This window comes from Uranotaenia lowii, chromosome 2 (assembly GCF_029784155.1).
Source record: "Uranotaenia lowii strain MFRU-FL chromosome 2, ASM2978415v1, whole genome shotgun sequence".
Classification (NCBI taxonomy): Eukaryota; Metazoa; Arthropoda; class Insecta; order Diptera; family Culicidae; genus Uranotaenia; species Uranotaenia lowii.
Window position 1 is genome coordinate 312,794,717 of NC_073692.1, and position 19,275 is coordinate 312,813,991.

Genomic DNA, 19,275 nt, shown 5'->3' on the forward strand with positions numbered 1-19,275 from the left:
CGTGAATGTGAATACTTCGGTTATTCACATAATGGAAATTATATTCACGCATAAGAATAAGCCAAGGTTGCCAAAAACAAATCTGTGTTTTTACGAAAAAAAAAATCTGATTTTCTGTGATTCAAATTCTGTGACGGTTTTTTGTGGTGGAAAATATGAAAAATTAGGATTTTTCTTAATGGGAAAAACCAATTAACACTACCAATATTATCCTATTTTTCCAAGACAAAGTAAGATATAAAAAAAAAATATCATAAAAAAGTATATTGTTTTAAAAACCTACAAAATTTATAAAATATGTGAATATTTTCAAAATTTTCTGATGAAATTTTTCTCAAAATTCTGTGAAATTATAAATATTTCTGTGATTTCGCTGAAAATTTTATCTCTGTTTTCATGAATCTTATGCAATTGCTAGCTGTAGTTTGTGACGATATTGTAAATTGAAAAATCCTAAAAGTTTGCAAACATTGTACTGGTTATCGTTTTCATGACCCATTTAAACCATCATGTCATGACCGAAATATTGGGGATCTTAATGGTCAAAAACATAATGCTAAACTTGTTCTTTACCAAAACAATCATTTCATGGCATACTTTCATTTTGACAAATATTAAAATAACGACATGTGAAAAAAACAATAGGACGATAACATAATCCCGTCGCTGCTAGATTTCAAATGATAGAGCTGAGTTTTTAACGATTATATTTGAACAGAATCTGATAGCGGCACCCGTTTGAAATTTAAATGACTGAAATCGCATGAAGCAGCCTTAATTTGGGAATTTTGTTAAAAAGCTAAACGAGTAGAAGTCAAATTTCATTTTCAAAATAAAACAAGTTAAAATAAAATAATAAAAAGATTAAACAAGACAAAAAAGTCTAACAAGACAAAGTTAGATGACACAAAGTTTAAGAAGGCAACAGTAAATAAAGGAAGATAAAACCAAATGAAACAATTTGAAACAAGATAAAATTAGATAAAACAAGATTAAAAGCAGTAAAACAATACAATAAAAATTAAATAGATTATGGAAAGAAAAACGAGCTGAAATAAGGAAACAAAAAAAAAAACAAAAGATGAAACAAAATGAAATTTAATTGCAAAAAATAGAACTAATAAAAACAACATAAAACAAGAAAAACATGAAAGAACCATAGATCCAGCTTGGTTTTGGCAAGGTTAAAAAAACTATAAAAAAGCAAAAGACTAAAAATGACAAAAAACTATGTTAAAGGACAAGAACGACAAGTATGAAAAAAAACAACAGACATTACGAACAAAACAAAAACAGTACAAAATGTGTAAGGTGAGCCAAAAAATCATGAAAATTGACTAAAATTGTGGAAAATTTAGGAAAAATGACGCTTATGACAATAACAATGCCTTATTTTTAGATTCAAGTAAAAGAAATTACAAGAAAATTTGGAGGTGTTGACAAAATCGAAAGGGGTCTGTACATCTTTCAACCACAAAAAAGCTGTTGCGAAGCTGGAGAGGCTAGAAATTTGTGGATCCTTATTGGAATGGTTTCGCAGCTACCTCATTGGTCGCAAAATCTCTGTAAGATCTGCTAACTCATGTTCCGAAGAATTACCTGCCCCTGCCACATCAAGTGTGCATCAAGGAAGCCACCTAGGCCCAGTAGTGTTCCTGATTTACTTAAATGACGTTCTGTTACTACTTGACGGGCTTTTATTTCTTTCCAGGCACAATTTTCCAGTATGTTGGATAACGTGCCGCTTTCAAGTCTACCCCTATTTCTCAGGTATCGGTATCTGAAGTTTTTCTACTCCATAAAATGTTCTGAAGATACTGTATTTTTATAGCGACAGTTTGATATTTTTTTCCAAATGGTGCAACGACAACTGCCTGTCATTAAACCGCAAAAATGGTTGGTGCTTGCTGCGCAAACTCTGTTTTTTACCCAAAATTCACGTAGGTTCCACGTGATTTTCATGTCGGCAAAAATCTATGTACATTTTTACGTAGCGTTTATGTGAAGAGTTCTTTCAGTGTGTTTTTTCCTCTCTGGTTACCTACACCCACCCACAAAATCAGACTTTACACCATAGGTGGCCAACATTTTTAACAGGCGGGCCAAATTTTATAAATAAGATTTGCTTGCGGGCCAGTAAAAAAAATTTCTTTGATATTCAAACAAAGCAAAACATAACAGATTTTTAGGACTCTCCAAAATTTAAAAAAAAAATCTTCGTCTAAGTTACCTTAAGTAATCATTCATATTTATAAGAAGTTTTTATTGCTGTTTTGTTTTTTGCTTCACATAAAAGAATTAAACATTAAATTTGAAACACAAAATGAACTAAACACTGCAAGGTTTGTATGGAAAATTCATAATTCATAAATTTTTAAACCTATCATAATTTTTGTTTTGTTTTTGCAGTCAATAAATCCCTTAATTGCATTCAGTGCAGATTTAGCACAGCAAGCGTCAATATTTTATGGGAAAACTAAATTTTTCACTTCAAAATGAGCAGAGATGTAATGAAAGTTAAAAAATATTTAACTTTGAGTGATATTTATTAATTTGTTTCTGTACTGTTTTTTTTTTGTCAGTAGACCATGAACCAAATTTCAGAATATTTTGTTTCTTGAACGTTTTTGGCTGCCTTTCCAAAGGTGATTAACTATAGGATAGAACAAATCCCAAAAAAATTATTGCGTTTGATTATTAATAAAAACTTGGCAATAAAAATCATTAACAAGCTAAACAAGTTTTATAGCTTCTTTTAATTAAATTCAGTTTTATTTTCAAAGTATCCAAATCTTTCTACAAAAAAACTTAACTTCTACTGAAACTAGCGAAAACAGAAGATAAAGAACAATAGTCAAAAGATATTCTATTTCGAGCATATCTTAGTTTTCTGGATAAATAAGTTTGCATAAAATATTTTATATTGTACAAATTTGAAATCAATATTTAAACTTGATGCTATAATTAAAAAATCAAGAATTGATTCTTATCTTTTGTATTTGTTTATTACTTATTACCCAATCACAATGATTGAAATTCTGTGTAATTCTGTGAAATCATTATCAATTTGTTTTTATAATTTCAAATTTTGATTTGATATGTTTGGCGGGAAAACTGTATGTATGTATGTATGTATGTATCCACTTTGTGTTTGCGGTAGCGCCGCGGTTATGGCCAAAAAAATAACCCACGCGTCCATTTTGGCTACCATGCAACACAGTTATAACCTCTCAATGAGGAATAGAATCGCAAGCAGAGGCACTTACGGTATCCAGGGTATAAGTGGAGTAGTCTCGAGAAGCTATTACCATATTGTTGACTAACCAAAATAGCATGTAAATTATAATCCCGCCCCCAAGGCTTCCGAAAAAAGAGTGCGTCCTTATTTTACAAAAAGTAATCAAATACTATCTTTTTCTCAACCATGCCAAATTCCCTTGACATAAATTGAGAAACGTCCAGTATTCGAAACGGGTAACGAGCACATACCGCTACCTGCTCCTTTTACAAAACGAAGATACCCTGATGCCCCGAACCAATTTAAATAAAATAAATATACAGTTATAATATAATATAATTTAACAAACTATAATTAAATATAATGCAATGTATAAAATACTTCAGTATAATATAAATAATAAGATCATTTGATGCTTTGTAAAACAATGATGAAAATATAGCTCACACACTCCTGGTTAAAAATAATGAAAAATTGCAATATCAACTTAGATATGATACTTTTTAATCTGATTAATAATCGAAAAGTAACAAGCTGAAAATTAAAAATCCCAGCGAACAAGTACTGAAATGAAGGGTAAATCAATTACGGAAAATAAGTAGACTTAAGCTAAAGAATAAATAGTACGTAAATAATAAAAAAAAAGTTGTACATTTTGCCATCATAATATTTTTTATATTTATGATGCCTTTTATTTTGGAATAGGAGAATTGGATAGTATGAGAAAACCGAAAAAAAAAATTCTGCAGAATTTTCTACTTTTTTGTAATTTAAAAACATATACTGAGGATAGAAAGTACACTAATATGACTAACCAATATTGAACATAGCTCTCCTTTCCAAAAGTGATGTTAAGCTGAAAAAGAAATATGATTGTAACATGATTGTAATATCATAAATATTACCAATGGTTCTATCCTGGAACTAAATTTAAAATCAGAGTTTAACTGAATTCCAGGAAAATTTTAATTTCAATGTTAAAAATAATTTTTGAAACATGCTAATGTATGTATGTATGTATGGTAGCCCCCTTGGGTGCACTGTTGCACCGCAGCTGTGGCTTCTCCATCTTCGAGAATGTTTTGAGGAAAAACATATGATTAACATAATATAAAAGAATACAATTACAATATGAATAAGTATGAAATACATGTAATAAAACTAAACGAATTATAATATATATTGTAAATATGTTCAAAAGATTTTATGATCCTTCTGGCTCTGAAAAACTAAATTCGGTAAACTATTATTTTCATCGGATGGATACAATCAATGTCAATGATTAATATCAATTAAAGTTGAAATTATATAGTACGTATTTTGAAATTCATATGTCGAGATCCAATAAAATTATAGTTAAAATCAAGAAATTTCTGCGCTGGAGAACTCGATGATTTACATGGTGAGGCCTGAAATCTAAGATATACATTAAAATATATAGAGCTTTTGAATAGTATTGTTAAATAAAGATAAATAACTCTAAACACTATAAAAAAAGATTAATTAGCATATTTTAATGGCCATTTTGTTGGCAAGATTTAGTATTCTCAATCATTTTGGATTTATTCAACATAAGACCACAGACAGCAAAATAAATAAGGGACAAAATACCTGCAATAATGTATATAATAATATACAGAATAAATAAGTATGTATATTGTAACTGAATAAGCAATATGAGAATAAAAATTAAATAAATCTGGAACGTTTCCTGTTTTTGCGTATCATCCTTGCGCAGGGGTCATGCTAATCCAAAATTGTTCCAATTTTGGTGTCCAGCCAAAAAGAGGACTGAAGAAGTCAGTTATTATCAGCAAAAATAAAAATAATAGAGCATATAAAACAAGTATTTGAACACTGGTCGAAGGAACTGGGTGCTGATGCTGGACCTATTAATTAATAAAACAATGAAATACCAAAACAAATAAATAAAACTATAGTCAAAATAAAGATAATAACTCGATTTTTTTCAATAAAACATTTGTAAAGAATCTTTACTAGACACGATTATGAGAACAAACATACCAAAATTATAATGGCTGACATCAAGCAATGGAAGATTATTAAACAAAAGAAAATTAATGAGAACACTATTAGTTTTGCCATTTAGAGAAAAAAAAAATCATACAAGGTAAATAAGACCATCAATGGTTAATAAGTACAGAGGCGAATCTACCAAGCATTCTGTAATAAACAAAACTAAATTAAGATCCATCTCGAAGCTGGAAGGTATAAACATAATAGATTATTTATTAAATGTAAGTCGTTGTCGTACATTCCTCATTTAAAAAAGCTTAGTCTTACGTCAAACCAAGCATTAGCGATTTTTTAATATTTAATTGTAATAAACTGATATAGTTATGAATGAAATAAAAGCATTTGAGTCCATAAGTGATTGAAAATAAGAGCGCAATGAAATAATTGAAATATGTAGCGTTGATCATTACGATTCATCTGACCCATATCTACCAATAATTTCAAAGACTACACTGTTTTTTCCAATTGAACCTTTCTAACAAGTGAATGAACAACGCTACCACTTCAATTGGAATTTCCTCACCAAATTAGAATCTTCTGCTTCCTCCAGTCTGAACACGTTCAGACTCCCTTGCATGCGTGGTGGTTGCGGTGGTTGACTTTGCGATTAACTCAAGCTCTCCCTCGCATTGCACATACACATAAAACTTGCGTTCATTCGGCGCCTCCCTACACTACCATCATTATTAAAATACACAAGCGAAAATTCACTTCGCGTCTCGCGCACTACGAAACTGGATTTCATTTCTCCGTGTTACCTTTTCTTTTACCGATCAAACCCATACAAGATTAATTTTCTCATCAACTTTACACAACAGCTTTGGTTTACACACAAGCCCTCAATCGTACAACGCTACTTTGTGGGCAGACATTTTTTTTTCCCATTCCTACATTGGACAACTAAACTATATGAATCTAAAAGCAACAACACATTCTCGGCGATACTTTTCGGAGCGACACTTATCTAGCTTATCTCTATCACCCAATATCTTCATTCAATCGGTACCCAATATTTTTCATTCACTCAAGATAATAGCCATTTGCGAAACCATTGCCGTGGGGAACTTTTTCACGAAAATCCATGCACTTATTTCTCCCAAATCTGTTTCCCCATTTTCACATTTTTTTTTCACAATCAAACATATGCAAACACTTCAGAAACACTGCGAGGCTGTTAAAAAATTATTAACCATGACGATACTCCGCGAAACGAAACAGCTAAATACACGACCGCTCCCGACGAACGCGTACGACAGAATGTGATATGTTTGGCGGGAAAACTATCCATAAACAAGTTGAAAACGAAAAAAAAATCCTTTTCAAGTGATCACGACTAAATTTTCATAGCATTTTTTTTAAGTAAATGGTATACTTATATAATTTACGTTTAATTGCGTGCGAACATAAAGTTTAATAAACATTTTAAGAGCTACATTTGATATTTAAAGTTTTCTCTTGATGAAATGGTGATTAATATGTGAATGATTGAAGTCGAGGCGTCACAACACGCAGCCTTCTATTTCTTTTTTTTTTTTGAAAAAGTAACAACCTTACGTTTTCTATACTGCCGTTGGAAGCATAATTGTCACATGTTACAAAAAGGCAAAGCGAGAAAAACGCAATCAAAGTTTCACAAAAACACTTCGCTGCTATCGCACAGTTTCGCAATTTTTTTGACTCCAATGCCGTAGATCTCTAAAGTATACTCCTATCATTTGAGCCTCGATCAAATTTTTCGAAATTGAACTGTTTTTTCAATGAAAATCCTTGTGTGACATATATGCCGCGAAATTCTATGAATAGTCGAAAAATGGACGCATATTTGTCACACCACGTATATTTTACCAGTAGTTGAATCAAAGCAATCGAAAGATTCCTTTTAATTCAACCACGGTAAATGAAAAGTTCATATACCAGTATTTCGATAGCAACTTACTACCATCTTCAGTGAACGTTTTCGATTGAAGGTTCACTAAAGAAGGTAGTAAGTTGCTATCGAAATATTGGTATATGAACTTTTCATTTACCGTGGTTGAATTAAAAGGAATCTTTCGATTGCTTTGATTCTGTTCAATCAACCAAGTAGGCTCACAACACAACAGAGTACCAGTAGTTGTTTGGTTTGATGGGCCTTATTCTGCGCCGCGAGTGACGTGACGATTGGCGAGTCACCCCACCGTCACTCGACTCTTGTCACCTTATTCCGACAGTCGGTTTAAGTGAGGTGACAGCAAGGTGAGAGCAAGTGACAGCTGTTCATTCCCAGCTGAGTGACTGGATGAGCGCCGAACTGTCAAACTTATGTTTTCGGTTTTTTCTTCGGAAAAATTTCCCAGTTTTCGCGACGGCTAGTTCAGTATAAGGCAATAATCCGGATTTACAAGCGTAAAATGCAGGGACCAGCCGTTTTTACCGATGCCGAGATCGAGGATCAGGCCCAAGATCACATAAGCCAGCAATCAGCAAAACACGGCGTTCCTAAAAATCCCAACATCTCCATCAATCTTCGCATCGAAAATTTGGTATGGCTGAAAACAACCGGTCCAGCAACAGGAAACGCGTTTGATCAAACGCCAGGAGTTAGCCACCGGTAGTTTCGAACTGCAGTTAAAAATAATTTCTCATTTTGAAAAACATAAATAGTGACTATACTAATTTTAACTAAATTGTCTTTATTTCAGAATGCTACCTGAACCGCTCTGGAGCATCACGTTACCGTGAGGAACCGATTCCATTCCCAATTTTTTGCTGCTTACAACAAAAACACCAACACTGCCGCTATGCAAAGAATCTGAAAGACAACCTGCTCCGGTTTGCATAGTGAAGATATCACCGACGCCCTGAGCAACACCAGCCGTACAGAAAATTCACGGTAGAGGAGTTTCCAATGGGCCAATGCATCTACTGTTGGCCAGCAATGCAATGCCAATGCATCTACTGTTGGCCAGCAACGAATTAAATTTTACAGCCGGAGGATGATCAATTTGTGTTAATCCCAGAAATAGAAAAAAAATTGTGTTAGTTTTAAAAATTTTATAGTAGAAATTTACCTTTTTTGTTCGTTTCACGACTGGAAATCGATTTAGGTAATAAACTTGTTGTAAACCCAATAATTGAAATAAAAAAAAATATTTCAAATCAAACGTAAAATATAAGTTGATTGGTATTATGACACTACAATTCATACCAAACAAACAATTGCGCCTAATCAAAATTAAGTATTATTCTTAATCCAGTTACGTTCTCTGAACGCACCAAGAATAAGATACATTATTGAAATTTTTTATGAAATTTTGGTTGATTAACTCTAGTTCAAAATTAAGATTCTATTTTATTTCAGATTAAGATGTCAGTTTCATTATACTCCGTTTTTTTTTTTCAAATTTTTGATCCAAACATGCTCAAATAAAACTGAACTTGCTTTTCCATTAACTTCTGACGTTTTTTAAATTAAATTGTTAAAGCAAATCCAACAAACTATTAATTTCTGTTTAAATTTTTGCTTCGTCGCTTCCTAAAAAGGTACCGACAATTCTCACCTAAAATCGTCACTTGAATGCGACTATTCTCACCCTCGGTGACTATGGGAATAGGGTAAGAACTCCAAAAGTTCATCCGAAGTGACGTTTCTCGACTTAAGTGACAACTGGAATAGAGTGACTTGGGTGACTCTACAAACATCACGTCACGCGCGGCGCAGAATAAGGGCCGATATTTCGTGTGTGACTCTTGTCTTTTATTAGTGAATGGAAGCTTAAATTGAAAAAATCATGTCTGAATCGGATTATTTGAAAGCGTACATTATCTGGTGACAAACATGAAATCTTTAACGGGTTCGATCAATAAAACGGCACGGAGGAGCAATTTGCGGCAGCTCACTCATTTAACAGGAAGCAACATTTCTTTAACTAATTGTCAGCTGCCGTGCTGAAAATATCGCAACCACGAGAGAAGCGATATCAGAAGAGGACAATCAATCCGTTTGAAGTGAACACGGTCCTGGGACAAGTTCCGGATGAAGTAACTCTGGGGGAATCGTTCGTAAACATTAAAAACTCGTGATTCGATATTCGGTATTTTGCGAAGTGCGTCAAAATCAAAAACTCAAAGCAAAACCAGAAAAATGGTCTGCCAAAACCACCGACAATCACATATGGCCATCCTGGACAATTATGGATTACAGCTCCACGTAGAGTAATAATTTGACTAATGCAGTGAAGCCGGTACGTTTACATTCACTCTTCCAATCACCAGCAACGAACCCGAAGCAGTTTGCAGAGTTTTTCTTGCACATGCTGGGATGTCGCGAAAACAGTGGCCCTCCCCCTCTTTATATCTCCGTGATCCCTTCCCGACTATCAAGGACACGTATGCCAAGTTTGGTGAAATTCTATTTAGATGTTCCGAAGTTATAACACGTTAATTTCTTGAGTGTGACAAATGTGCGTCCAATCGTCTCAGTGTGACAGTTATGCGTCCATTTCTCCCAGTGTGACAAATTGACTTTGAATTTTTCTTGAAATTTCTAGAATATATAGTATATAGGCAGTATAAACAAGTCAACAAAATAAGTTATAATTAAAAGTGATGTCTGAGAAATAACTTTATTTCAGTGTGAAATATTTCTGCAAATAATAAAAAATAAGAACTGAGTAAATTGGATAAGCATCAGGAACGGGTTCTATGATTCATTTATAATATTGATTTTTTTTAAACGAAATAAATAACTTTGGATTTTTTTTTTTCTTAAATTAGTTGTCTTATTGAGTAAATTTACCGTACTAAACTGGTTCTAGTTGAATTCTGGAAAAACTATCTTTTTTTTATTTCAAAAACTATATCTGTGTCTATTGAAGTCAAAAAAAAATTACATAAAATTTATTATATTTCCAAAGAAAAGTTGATTTATTTTAAAATACAAAGTCGAAAATATTGTTGGATAACCAAAGTTTATTAAAATTCAGAAAAAAATTCTAGTTATGACTAGTTTAAGTTTCTGTAAAAATATTATTTCGATTATGTTGTGAATTTTCTCGGTAATTTTAAAATATAAATTAAGTTAATAGTTTGATATGGTCTTATTGTCTTCCTGAGGCTTTCCAAACTCCTCAAAAAGAAAATAAGAGTCAGTTTCAATCTCTCAACGATTCAAAAACAGAACAGCCACCAATTGAGCCTTTTGGTGTGGAGGAGTGTGGTGGGCCGCAAAAGAACGGTAAAAATCTCATTTGATTCCAAAGAATGATATGAAGTTAGCAAAAGACAAATGGAAAACATTGCAGAGTATGGAGTAAGGAGATTTCTTTTACTTTTTTTTCGAATTTTGTTGGCGTAGGTTTAGATGCATTTTTTTTCAAATGGTTGAAAAAAATCAATTCAAAGAATATGGTAATTTCGAGTTAAGCTTCGCGGGCCACAAAAAGTCAGTCGCGGGTCACATGAGGCCCACGGGCCATGTTTTGGCCACCCATGCTCTACACTAATAATGAACTTCCTTGGAGGTAGAATTATAGGCATAAGATTCTATGCCGAGCCGGCACTAATAAGTTTTCTCAACGCAGGCATTGTCCTCCCAGCGCAACTGCATTGCATATGTCTGAAAGAAACCAAACAAAACATATCCCATATCCCACCACAAGACAATGCAGGATGGGAACAACAAATCAGCAAGGATATATTGTCGAATGATGTACCACCGGTCAAACGGAAGACAGCCAACGCAATGCGTTTTCGTTATTGGCATGGCAGAAGGACTATGACAATAAACCTTCGTTTGCTAACTATTTTAGTTGGTACACTGGTTGAGTTATCGGACTGGCAAGTCGGAATAAAAATGATGAATGATTTTTTTTCCAAATTTCAGGAAAAATTATCCAATTATGATGAAAATCCCTTTTTGTTTCGCTTGAATGGTGGTCATGCATCATTTTGCTTGGGATCTCGAGTCTTTATGCCAGAAGTGCTTTTACAATCATATCATCTTGGGTACAGTATACTTTGGTACAGCGCACTTTTCTCATAGAGCTAGCGCCAAGCGGCATTGAAATTTTGTAACCTCTTCTTCGGGTATACTTTGGCCCTCTATATTTTAATGGTGAGAAATATACCTAATAGGTTAATTAATCACATGTGTTAACAGAGTTTTCGAGAAAAACCAATTCCATAATAGTCTTGAAGGACTTCAATAGGATCAGTCAGCAAAAATTATTTCTTAGAACCTGCATTTTCAAAGGCAAACAAGCCAAATGATGGTGGAAATTTATCTTGGTTACTAACTTTTGTCACCGACTGTATCGCTGATAGAACAAATGACATACCTTTGACGTAGTCATCTGGAAGCACTACCCGAGGCTTCAATGTGTAGTTTTTTGCAGTTATCACCTCTTTCAGGAAGCTGAAAATAGAAAAGAAAAAAAAACAGTTACATAAGCCGTGTGCTGAATTTTGATCAAATACATCTTTAATGAAAATATTTTTTTTTAAAATTTGGTTTGTTAAGAGAAATTGTTATCTGGCCATACATTTTAAGTTCACCGAAATCGATGACACCAAACATTCCTGTCCTTATATTATATTCAACGAAAAATTAAGTAAGTGAGTAAGTGAGTAAGTAAAAAATTTTAACACATGACAACGGGTTATAGCTTCGAAACCGGATTGCATGACTGCCAGCGCACGGTAATAGACCAAAGATTCACCGTCAGGGTAAGCTACAAATGACCAAATTCTACTTTTATTTCGTCTGCTAGAACAACATGTAAGGGAACCGAGAACGGGAACGGGAATGTCCGTTCAATTTTGATTCATAAACTTCCCACAAAGCGAGCGAGCACGCGCGCTTTCGCCCATTCATCTGGGCCTGTCTGTCTATCTGTCCAAATGAAAACATATAAAACATATTTATTTATATCAATAAAAGAGAACAATCTTTGAAGAAGGGTAGCAATCGCCGCTAGCTGTCCAGCCGCCATCCAGTGGAATTGCGCTACTGAATGTTTTGTTTTTGCCTTTTTTCTTTTCTATGTCTCGTCTCCGGAAGCCAGACGTTGTAGTCGGTACTTTCTATCGAGTGAGTATGTAAATATCTGGATCTTCAATCTCGCGGAATTTGCAGCTTTCTCAAGTTCACGATCGTCTCCCCAATCCGATGATGGGTGAATTGTTTGATGACATAATAGTTGTTTGTTTATGGTCGGATTTATTACGGCTGGTCGATTGTCGGGCTTTGTTTTAACTTCTTCGTTTATTCGACTTTTTTTGTCAGATTTTTTTTTTAATTTTTCAATTTTTATTTTCATAAGAGCAAAAATTAACCATCATGACTAGCTGAAAAGAACTCAGAGAAAAATTATCGCACACGACTGAGGCACCATTCTAAACAATTGGTTTGAAATTAATTAACACTCTGCGGTACTAGTCGATTCGCGCAACTGAATTTCTTGTTCCATTTTCAATGCCACGATCAGTCGTGACAGTTTTAATCAATCTGAATTGCATTATCTGTCAGTTGGATCTAATCACTTAAGCGATGGACAGTATTCTGTTTACTACAATACATGGAATGTTGCTTTATTTTTAGCGATGTGTGTGTTTTTTTTTGTTTTCTCCTTGAATTTATTATTTTACAGAAAAACTCAATGAATGATCGAAGGTAATGAATTCAGACACATGTTATATAACAAGTTAGAAAAAACCATTTCGAGTCATGGGGTGGAAAGGGAAAAAAACATTTCGAGAAACTCCGTTATAACTTTTGGCGCTCTGACCGAGAATCGAACTTTAATCCTCCGAGTTAGATCGCTAGCATCTTACCACAAGGCCTTTTCACAGAATTTTGAGACAATTTTCATCACAGAATCTGGTGAAACACAGAATTTTAGAAAAAATTCACAGATTTCAGGAAATTTTATTATTTAGGAAGTATAAGACGTTTTTTTTTTTTAAATTCAATTTTTAACGTCAATATAAATTTTTGATTATTATCTTGAAATTTGAAAAAATATGACATAATTGGTAATGACTAATGTTAGTTGATTTTTGTTAAGTAAAATGTAAAAAAATACGACAAAATGTAAAAAAACATGACTTTAGAATGAAATTTATGTAAAGCATCACAGATCTACCACAAAATTTGTATGATGAGTTCTTGAGCTACACAACAAATATTTTTATGGAATCTCCCCAAGGTAAAACTGGTAGGCTTCAAATAATAGTAAATGTGGTTGATTTGCCTTATGAGTTTTCAAGATATGACAAAAAATGTATGGAAGCCCTTTCATCCTGTTTCTTTTTTCCATTGGAAAAGAGAAAAATGGTTTTATGTAATAATTAAATCCTCCCAACCGAAAAAATAATTCCAATGCCAAATTTGAGTCCATTTGCTTGATTACCCAAGCAACCAAAAGTCCCATAAAACAGGTACAAACACGCTTACTCAGCCCCATCATTGATATGAAGTACGTTCTATGCAGCTCAAAATTTAAGTTCTTATTGATACTTTCAACTTCCAAAACAAGTCTTAATGATCTTCTATTCAGCTTCCAGCGGCCTCTTAATTCAGCTTCCGAAAAATCGCAAAATGAGCAAAAAAATCTCTCTCTATTTCAACTGAACCGTTGGCTTCGGTTCATACCACCTTCTCTTGATTATTTACTGTGTTCTGCACCGGTGACGCCATGATGCCACGCGCCGGATTTTAAACTCGACAAATAGCTCAATTGCTTCTTCCCTACATTTCCTACATATATTGCATCAGAATGGTCACTCAAGTTCAAAATTACTTATTGAAAAAAAACTTGTCCGGCTTGGGGATCGAACCCCGACCTTCGTGGTGAGAATCGAACACGCTACCACGAGACCACGCCTAGATGTTGTTCTAACTGAAACTAAAACTCGAAGAGGTGATTTGATTTTGAAAGCACATCAACGCACTTTTTGTGACTTATCAAATCCCGTTTGAGCACTTTTGTGCTCTTTATGTGACTTACCAAATCCCGTATTGAGCACTTTTGTGCCCTTTATGTGACTTAAGTCCCGTATAACGTACGTATAGATCACTTTTGCAGCTTTCAAGTTCGTTAATGAGTACATACAGTTCACTAATGCGAATTGGGCAAAACAAGTCACATACAACGTACATATTAATCACTTTAGCAACTTTCAAGTTCATTAATGAGTACATAAAGTTCACTAAAGGGAATTGGGCAGTTGATTCTCTTTGTCAGCCAATATGTAACTTTCAATGCCTTCATTCAAGTAAATATGTGACTTTTGGTTGCTTGGGTAATTCTCTAGTTATGAAAAAAAGTAAAAATTGTTGCCGATGTCACCCCTTTGTATGTTCCAATTTTAAGAAGTAGATGAAAGGGGCGCCTAAATAATCATTAAAATACTTTTCATATTCAAATACCTTTCTATTCCTAATTTGAATTCATTTGATTAGTGTTCGAGTCACGCAAATCAAAATATATGGAAGCCCGTCCCCGCTTCCTATCATCCCACTGGAAAACGGGAAGGGTCTTAAACCGAATCATTTCTCGTCTTTAAATTCTTTTACATGCCAAATTCGGTTCAATTTTCGTGATTATTTCTCGATTTTTTCAAAAATTGTATGGAATCCTCCTTTGGTACTTTGTATTTCCAATAAGAAGAAGAAAGAGGTACTCAATCGACTTTGAAAAAAATTACGTACTCAAATATTGTTTGTTGTTTTCATCGACTTTTTTAGGTGAAAACTAAAACGAAAATCCTTGCCAGTTCGTCCAAACGTTTCGAGCTACTTTTGGCGTTTCGCTCCTCCTCAGTGGACCTAAAAATTAAATTTTTTAATTGTATAATTTTCCATTTTACAAGAACTTATTATCTTACTTTATGTAGCGATCGTTGTACTGTTATTCGCTGTCTATTGTTTGTTTTTGATGTTATGTTTACATTGATCTGTCAGTATCTTGATCTTTGGTAAAATGGAGTTGTATGCTGATTTGAAATTAATTGAATCTTTCTGTTTGTTTACAACAGAAACAGAACAAACAGAAAGATTAACAACAGAAACAGAACAAACATAAAGATTCAATTAATTTCAAATCAGCATACAACTCCATTTTTTTCCAAAGATCAAGACACTGACAGATCAATGTAAACATAACATCAAAAACAAACAACAAACGCTAGATAAAGTAAGATAATAAGTTCTTGTAAAATGGAAAATTATACGATAAAAAAATAGTTTTAAGGTCCACTGAGGAGGAGCGAAACGCCAAAAGTAGCTCGAATCGTTTGGACCAATTGGAAAGTATTTTCGTTTTAATTTTCGCCGAAAAAAGTCGATGAAAACAACAAACAATTCATCGCGGCGATTAACCATCTTATCAAGTACCCAAATATATATCTATGTTAAATTTTGGTCCATTTACTTGATAAGTATTCGAGTTACGCGAAAAAAATATATGAAAGTGCCCCTCTCCCTTTCCTTTTCTCCTAATACAAAGAGGGAGGGATCTCAAATAAAGCTATGATCATATAGAATCCTGGCACTTCATTTCGGTGATAGCTAAATACATTACTATTGAAAAATTTTAGTAGCGTTGTGTATGCGTGTTGGTTATGAAAAGGACAATCTGCAAAAAGATATGGTAAAAATAATTTTGCACAATCACCTCGAAAATTCTTCATTGTCGAATTGAAAACTTTGAACTAGCGATTTTTTCTGATTTTTTTTTTGGCCCAACTGCTTAAGAAGTATAAGGAGCCACTCTAGGATGCTCACGCAGTTCAAACCAAGGATCGTAGTGGGACCCTTGATCTCAAATATAGGTAAAAAGTCTATGGTTATTGCGAATAACTGAATGCCAACCCCTAAACTATGCAATAAATCCGTCTCTGGCATGCAAAAAGTGTTGCCTGACTAGTTAGGGTTACCATCCGTCCCGCAAAAGCGGGACATGTCCCGCTTTTCTAGAGAATGTCCCGCCGTCCCGCTTTTTCCTCAAAATGTCCCGCTTTTTTTCTGAGAAAAGTTTGTTGATTCAACCCTCTTCGGATTGCCACTTCAAAATAGTTAGTTCGTGCTTGATGAAAACGCACACTATAAAATCTCTTCTCGATATCATCTTCAACTCCTGTCTTTTTTTCTCATCTTTTTTTTATCCATTTAAGATTTTGAAAATTAGAAATTATCCTACTTAAATATCATAGCATTCACCGATAAGGCTGTAAAAATTGAATAGGTAACACTTTTATGACGTTTCACTGACTTACACTGGAAAAACCTAAGCTTTAATTTAAATTTTTTGGTTCAACACAACAAATCAGCAACATTTTGTATATAAGACAAGAATAAATAACTCGTTTAGTTCTTATGTTTTAAGGTTGTCAGAATATTTACCAGACATATTCGGAGCGGACGAATCCTGGTAATTTTATCTAAAAAACTTTCAAATTCCGGGAATCGGATTTCAAAATTTCCATCCCAAAATCCGAACAATATTCGAGCAAGTTTGGTCAATACCAAGGAATTATTTAATGAAAAAAAAGGAATACATTTCAAAATATATTAAAACATTAAAACACATCAGCAGGTTCTTAAATCGCATTTTAGGCTTCCTAAAAATTTTCATGATTATTTATTTTAAACTTGTTAAAAAAATCGGTTTTTGGACGCATTTTTTTTAAGCTCAATTTAAGTTTTTTTGAGTTGTGGAAATAAAGCTAATAAATCAGTGCAAAATCCAGACTTCATTCTACGGAATCCGGGCAACCGGGCCGGACCGAACTTTTCCTAAATTTTGTGTCAAATATTCTGGTAAGTCCGGGTTAAACCGGGCGATTAGACAAGCTTATCTTAGCATCACCATATCAATCTGGTTCAGTTAAGCGTTCTTTGAGTACGTTCTAACGATGTTAATATTTTTCGATTGAAAAATATTATTTAAGTTTCTTCCAAATGATGATGGCTCCAGATGTTTCTCCGAAATCCTAGCAGAATCCCTTGAATATGAAGCTTAAAAAAACAAATTCTAGATAAAATAGAATAGAAAACACTATTTTCAATCAAACAATGAATGAATGGACGAGTTAAATTAAATAAACTTGGTTGATGTTCCGATTTGGTCTAGCTGCTGTGCGACGTGAAAAAAAAGCCGTCCAGAGGATTCAGAACAAGGTTCTGAAAATGATTTGGCGGCTTCCACCGAAGATCTTCATCGGATTGCGGGCATTGAATAAATTTTAGTGATTAGTAAACTATAGGGCGCTGGACAGTTCATATTTGAACTGAACACCTTATTTGATGTAATAATGTAATATAAATGCAATGATGAATTGGTACGAATAAAAACATATTAAAAAAACTTGGTAGATGATCAAAAACGGCTGCTTAAAAATATAAAATTTTTCTTCAAATTTTGTATTTTAAATCCCTCTGAACTATTTAGACTTAAATTTTCGCAGTCTACAAAGATAAAAGTTTTTCTCAGAATTAAGTTTCTTTAACCAATTTCAGTTATGCATATTTTATTACTTTCTAAGAACTATTTTAGCTGAAGGAACATATACATATGTTTTGGAATGGTCATAAAAATTATATTTTTAAGAGTTTCTAAAATGTCTTTTTTTTGGCGATGTCCCGCTTTTTTTCGTGAAATGTCCCGCTTTTTCTGAAAGTATCTGGTAAGCCTAGACTAGTAGACACCCAGCAATTAACTAATACATAGTGAGCAGTTCCATGGATCGCAAAAGGTGATCATGAAAAGGTTCCAACCATATTCCAATTGTGGTTTCCAGGTGAATTTGTGTAAATAGTAAATTGTCATGATTTTGCAAAGGTTCTGCTTCTATGATAAATATAATTGATCAATACATGTCTGAAAAAAGTGTGCAAAGATAAAAAAGAGATTTTATTATAAATCAAGAGTATTTTTTGTAAACAACGATATTTTTTTATATTTTTATATTCAATGTCATATTAATACCTTCTTTTCCTTCATAGAAAGTGCTAACAAAATCATGTGCTAACAAAAATTGAATGAGTTTGAATTATTAGGTGGAGTTAATCACATTTTTCTATTTATTGCTTGCCCGAGCAGACTTTGATGCCTGAATCGATAGCAAACAGTAACCAAAATGAGCTATCAATGCCAAAATGATAGCATAATTTAGTATCGCATTTTTTTCGATGTCAAAATAAGGTTTCATTGAAGCATCCATATGTCGAAATATGATGCCAAATCAATACCTAAACAAGGTTTTGAGACCAAAATGAGAGCACTATTTGGTTTTGTTTTTTCCATGATAACAAAACGAGGTATAACTAAGGTTTCACTTATTACGATAAAGCAGAAAAGTAAGATTATGATACCATGATTTGGTATTCAATTTTCTGTGATGAAAAATCAGATTTATTTAGGTGTTCAAAATTGAACACAAAACAATAAAATTTCACAGTGATTGCAAAAATAGGTATCATTAAGGTATCCTTACAAAAAACTTGTAAAACTAATGGAATTTTTACTCAACTACTTTTAAATAAAAAAAAAAAAGTTATATAGCATGCAGTCGTTACTAGTATAGCGTTCGTTGTTGATTTTCCAGTCTTAGCTTATCTAGACATCATCACGTTTGTTCGTTTTGGGAATGCCGAAGTTAACAGTAAAAATTAATCAAACATGAAAAATTTACAATATATAAATCATTGTGATCAAATTCTATAGATTGCCGAAATGGGACTATTTTTTTTTTAAACATATAACATCACACCAAAAAGCTCATATGAGCCTACTTGTAATGAAAGCTATCTGTTCACATGATGTCTGGCAAAAAACAAGAAAGAAAACAAAACGGCGACGAAAATTTAATCACGTTGAAAACCTTAACAATGATATATTCAACTAAATTTGAGGGAATGATACTGAACAAGTACCCTAAACTAAACTTATCCATATTTTAAATATACTCGAAACTTTTTACAATTTGCTAAAATCTTATAAATGGATACAGTTTGCAGT

At 33.3% G+C, this 19,275-nt stretch overlaps 1 protein-coding gene and 1 pseudogene across 5 annotated transcripts in view; both read right to left on the reverse strand.

The window, feature by feature from the left end:
• Positions 1–19,275, reverse strand: part of LOC129748643 (glycine receptor subunit alpha-4) — a 216,195-nt gene that overhangs the window by 61,704 nt on the left and 135,216 nt on the right. For 4 of the 5 annotated variants that reach the window (XM_055743309.1, XM_055743311.1, XM_055743308.1 and 1 more), the window contains exon 4: positions 11,593–11,669. In XM_055743309.1, coding sequence (XP_055599284.1) covers positions 11,593–11,669 — 77 coding nt within the window. Of the gene's footprint in view, positions 1–11,592; positions 11,670–19,275 lie in introns of those variants that run through there. The other variant, XM_055743312.1, reaches the window with a different exon arrangement.
• Positions 4,932–5,030, reverse strand: LOC129750203 (U6 spliceosomal RNA; annotated as a pseudogene).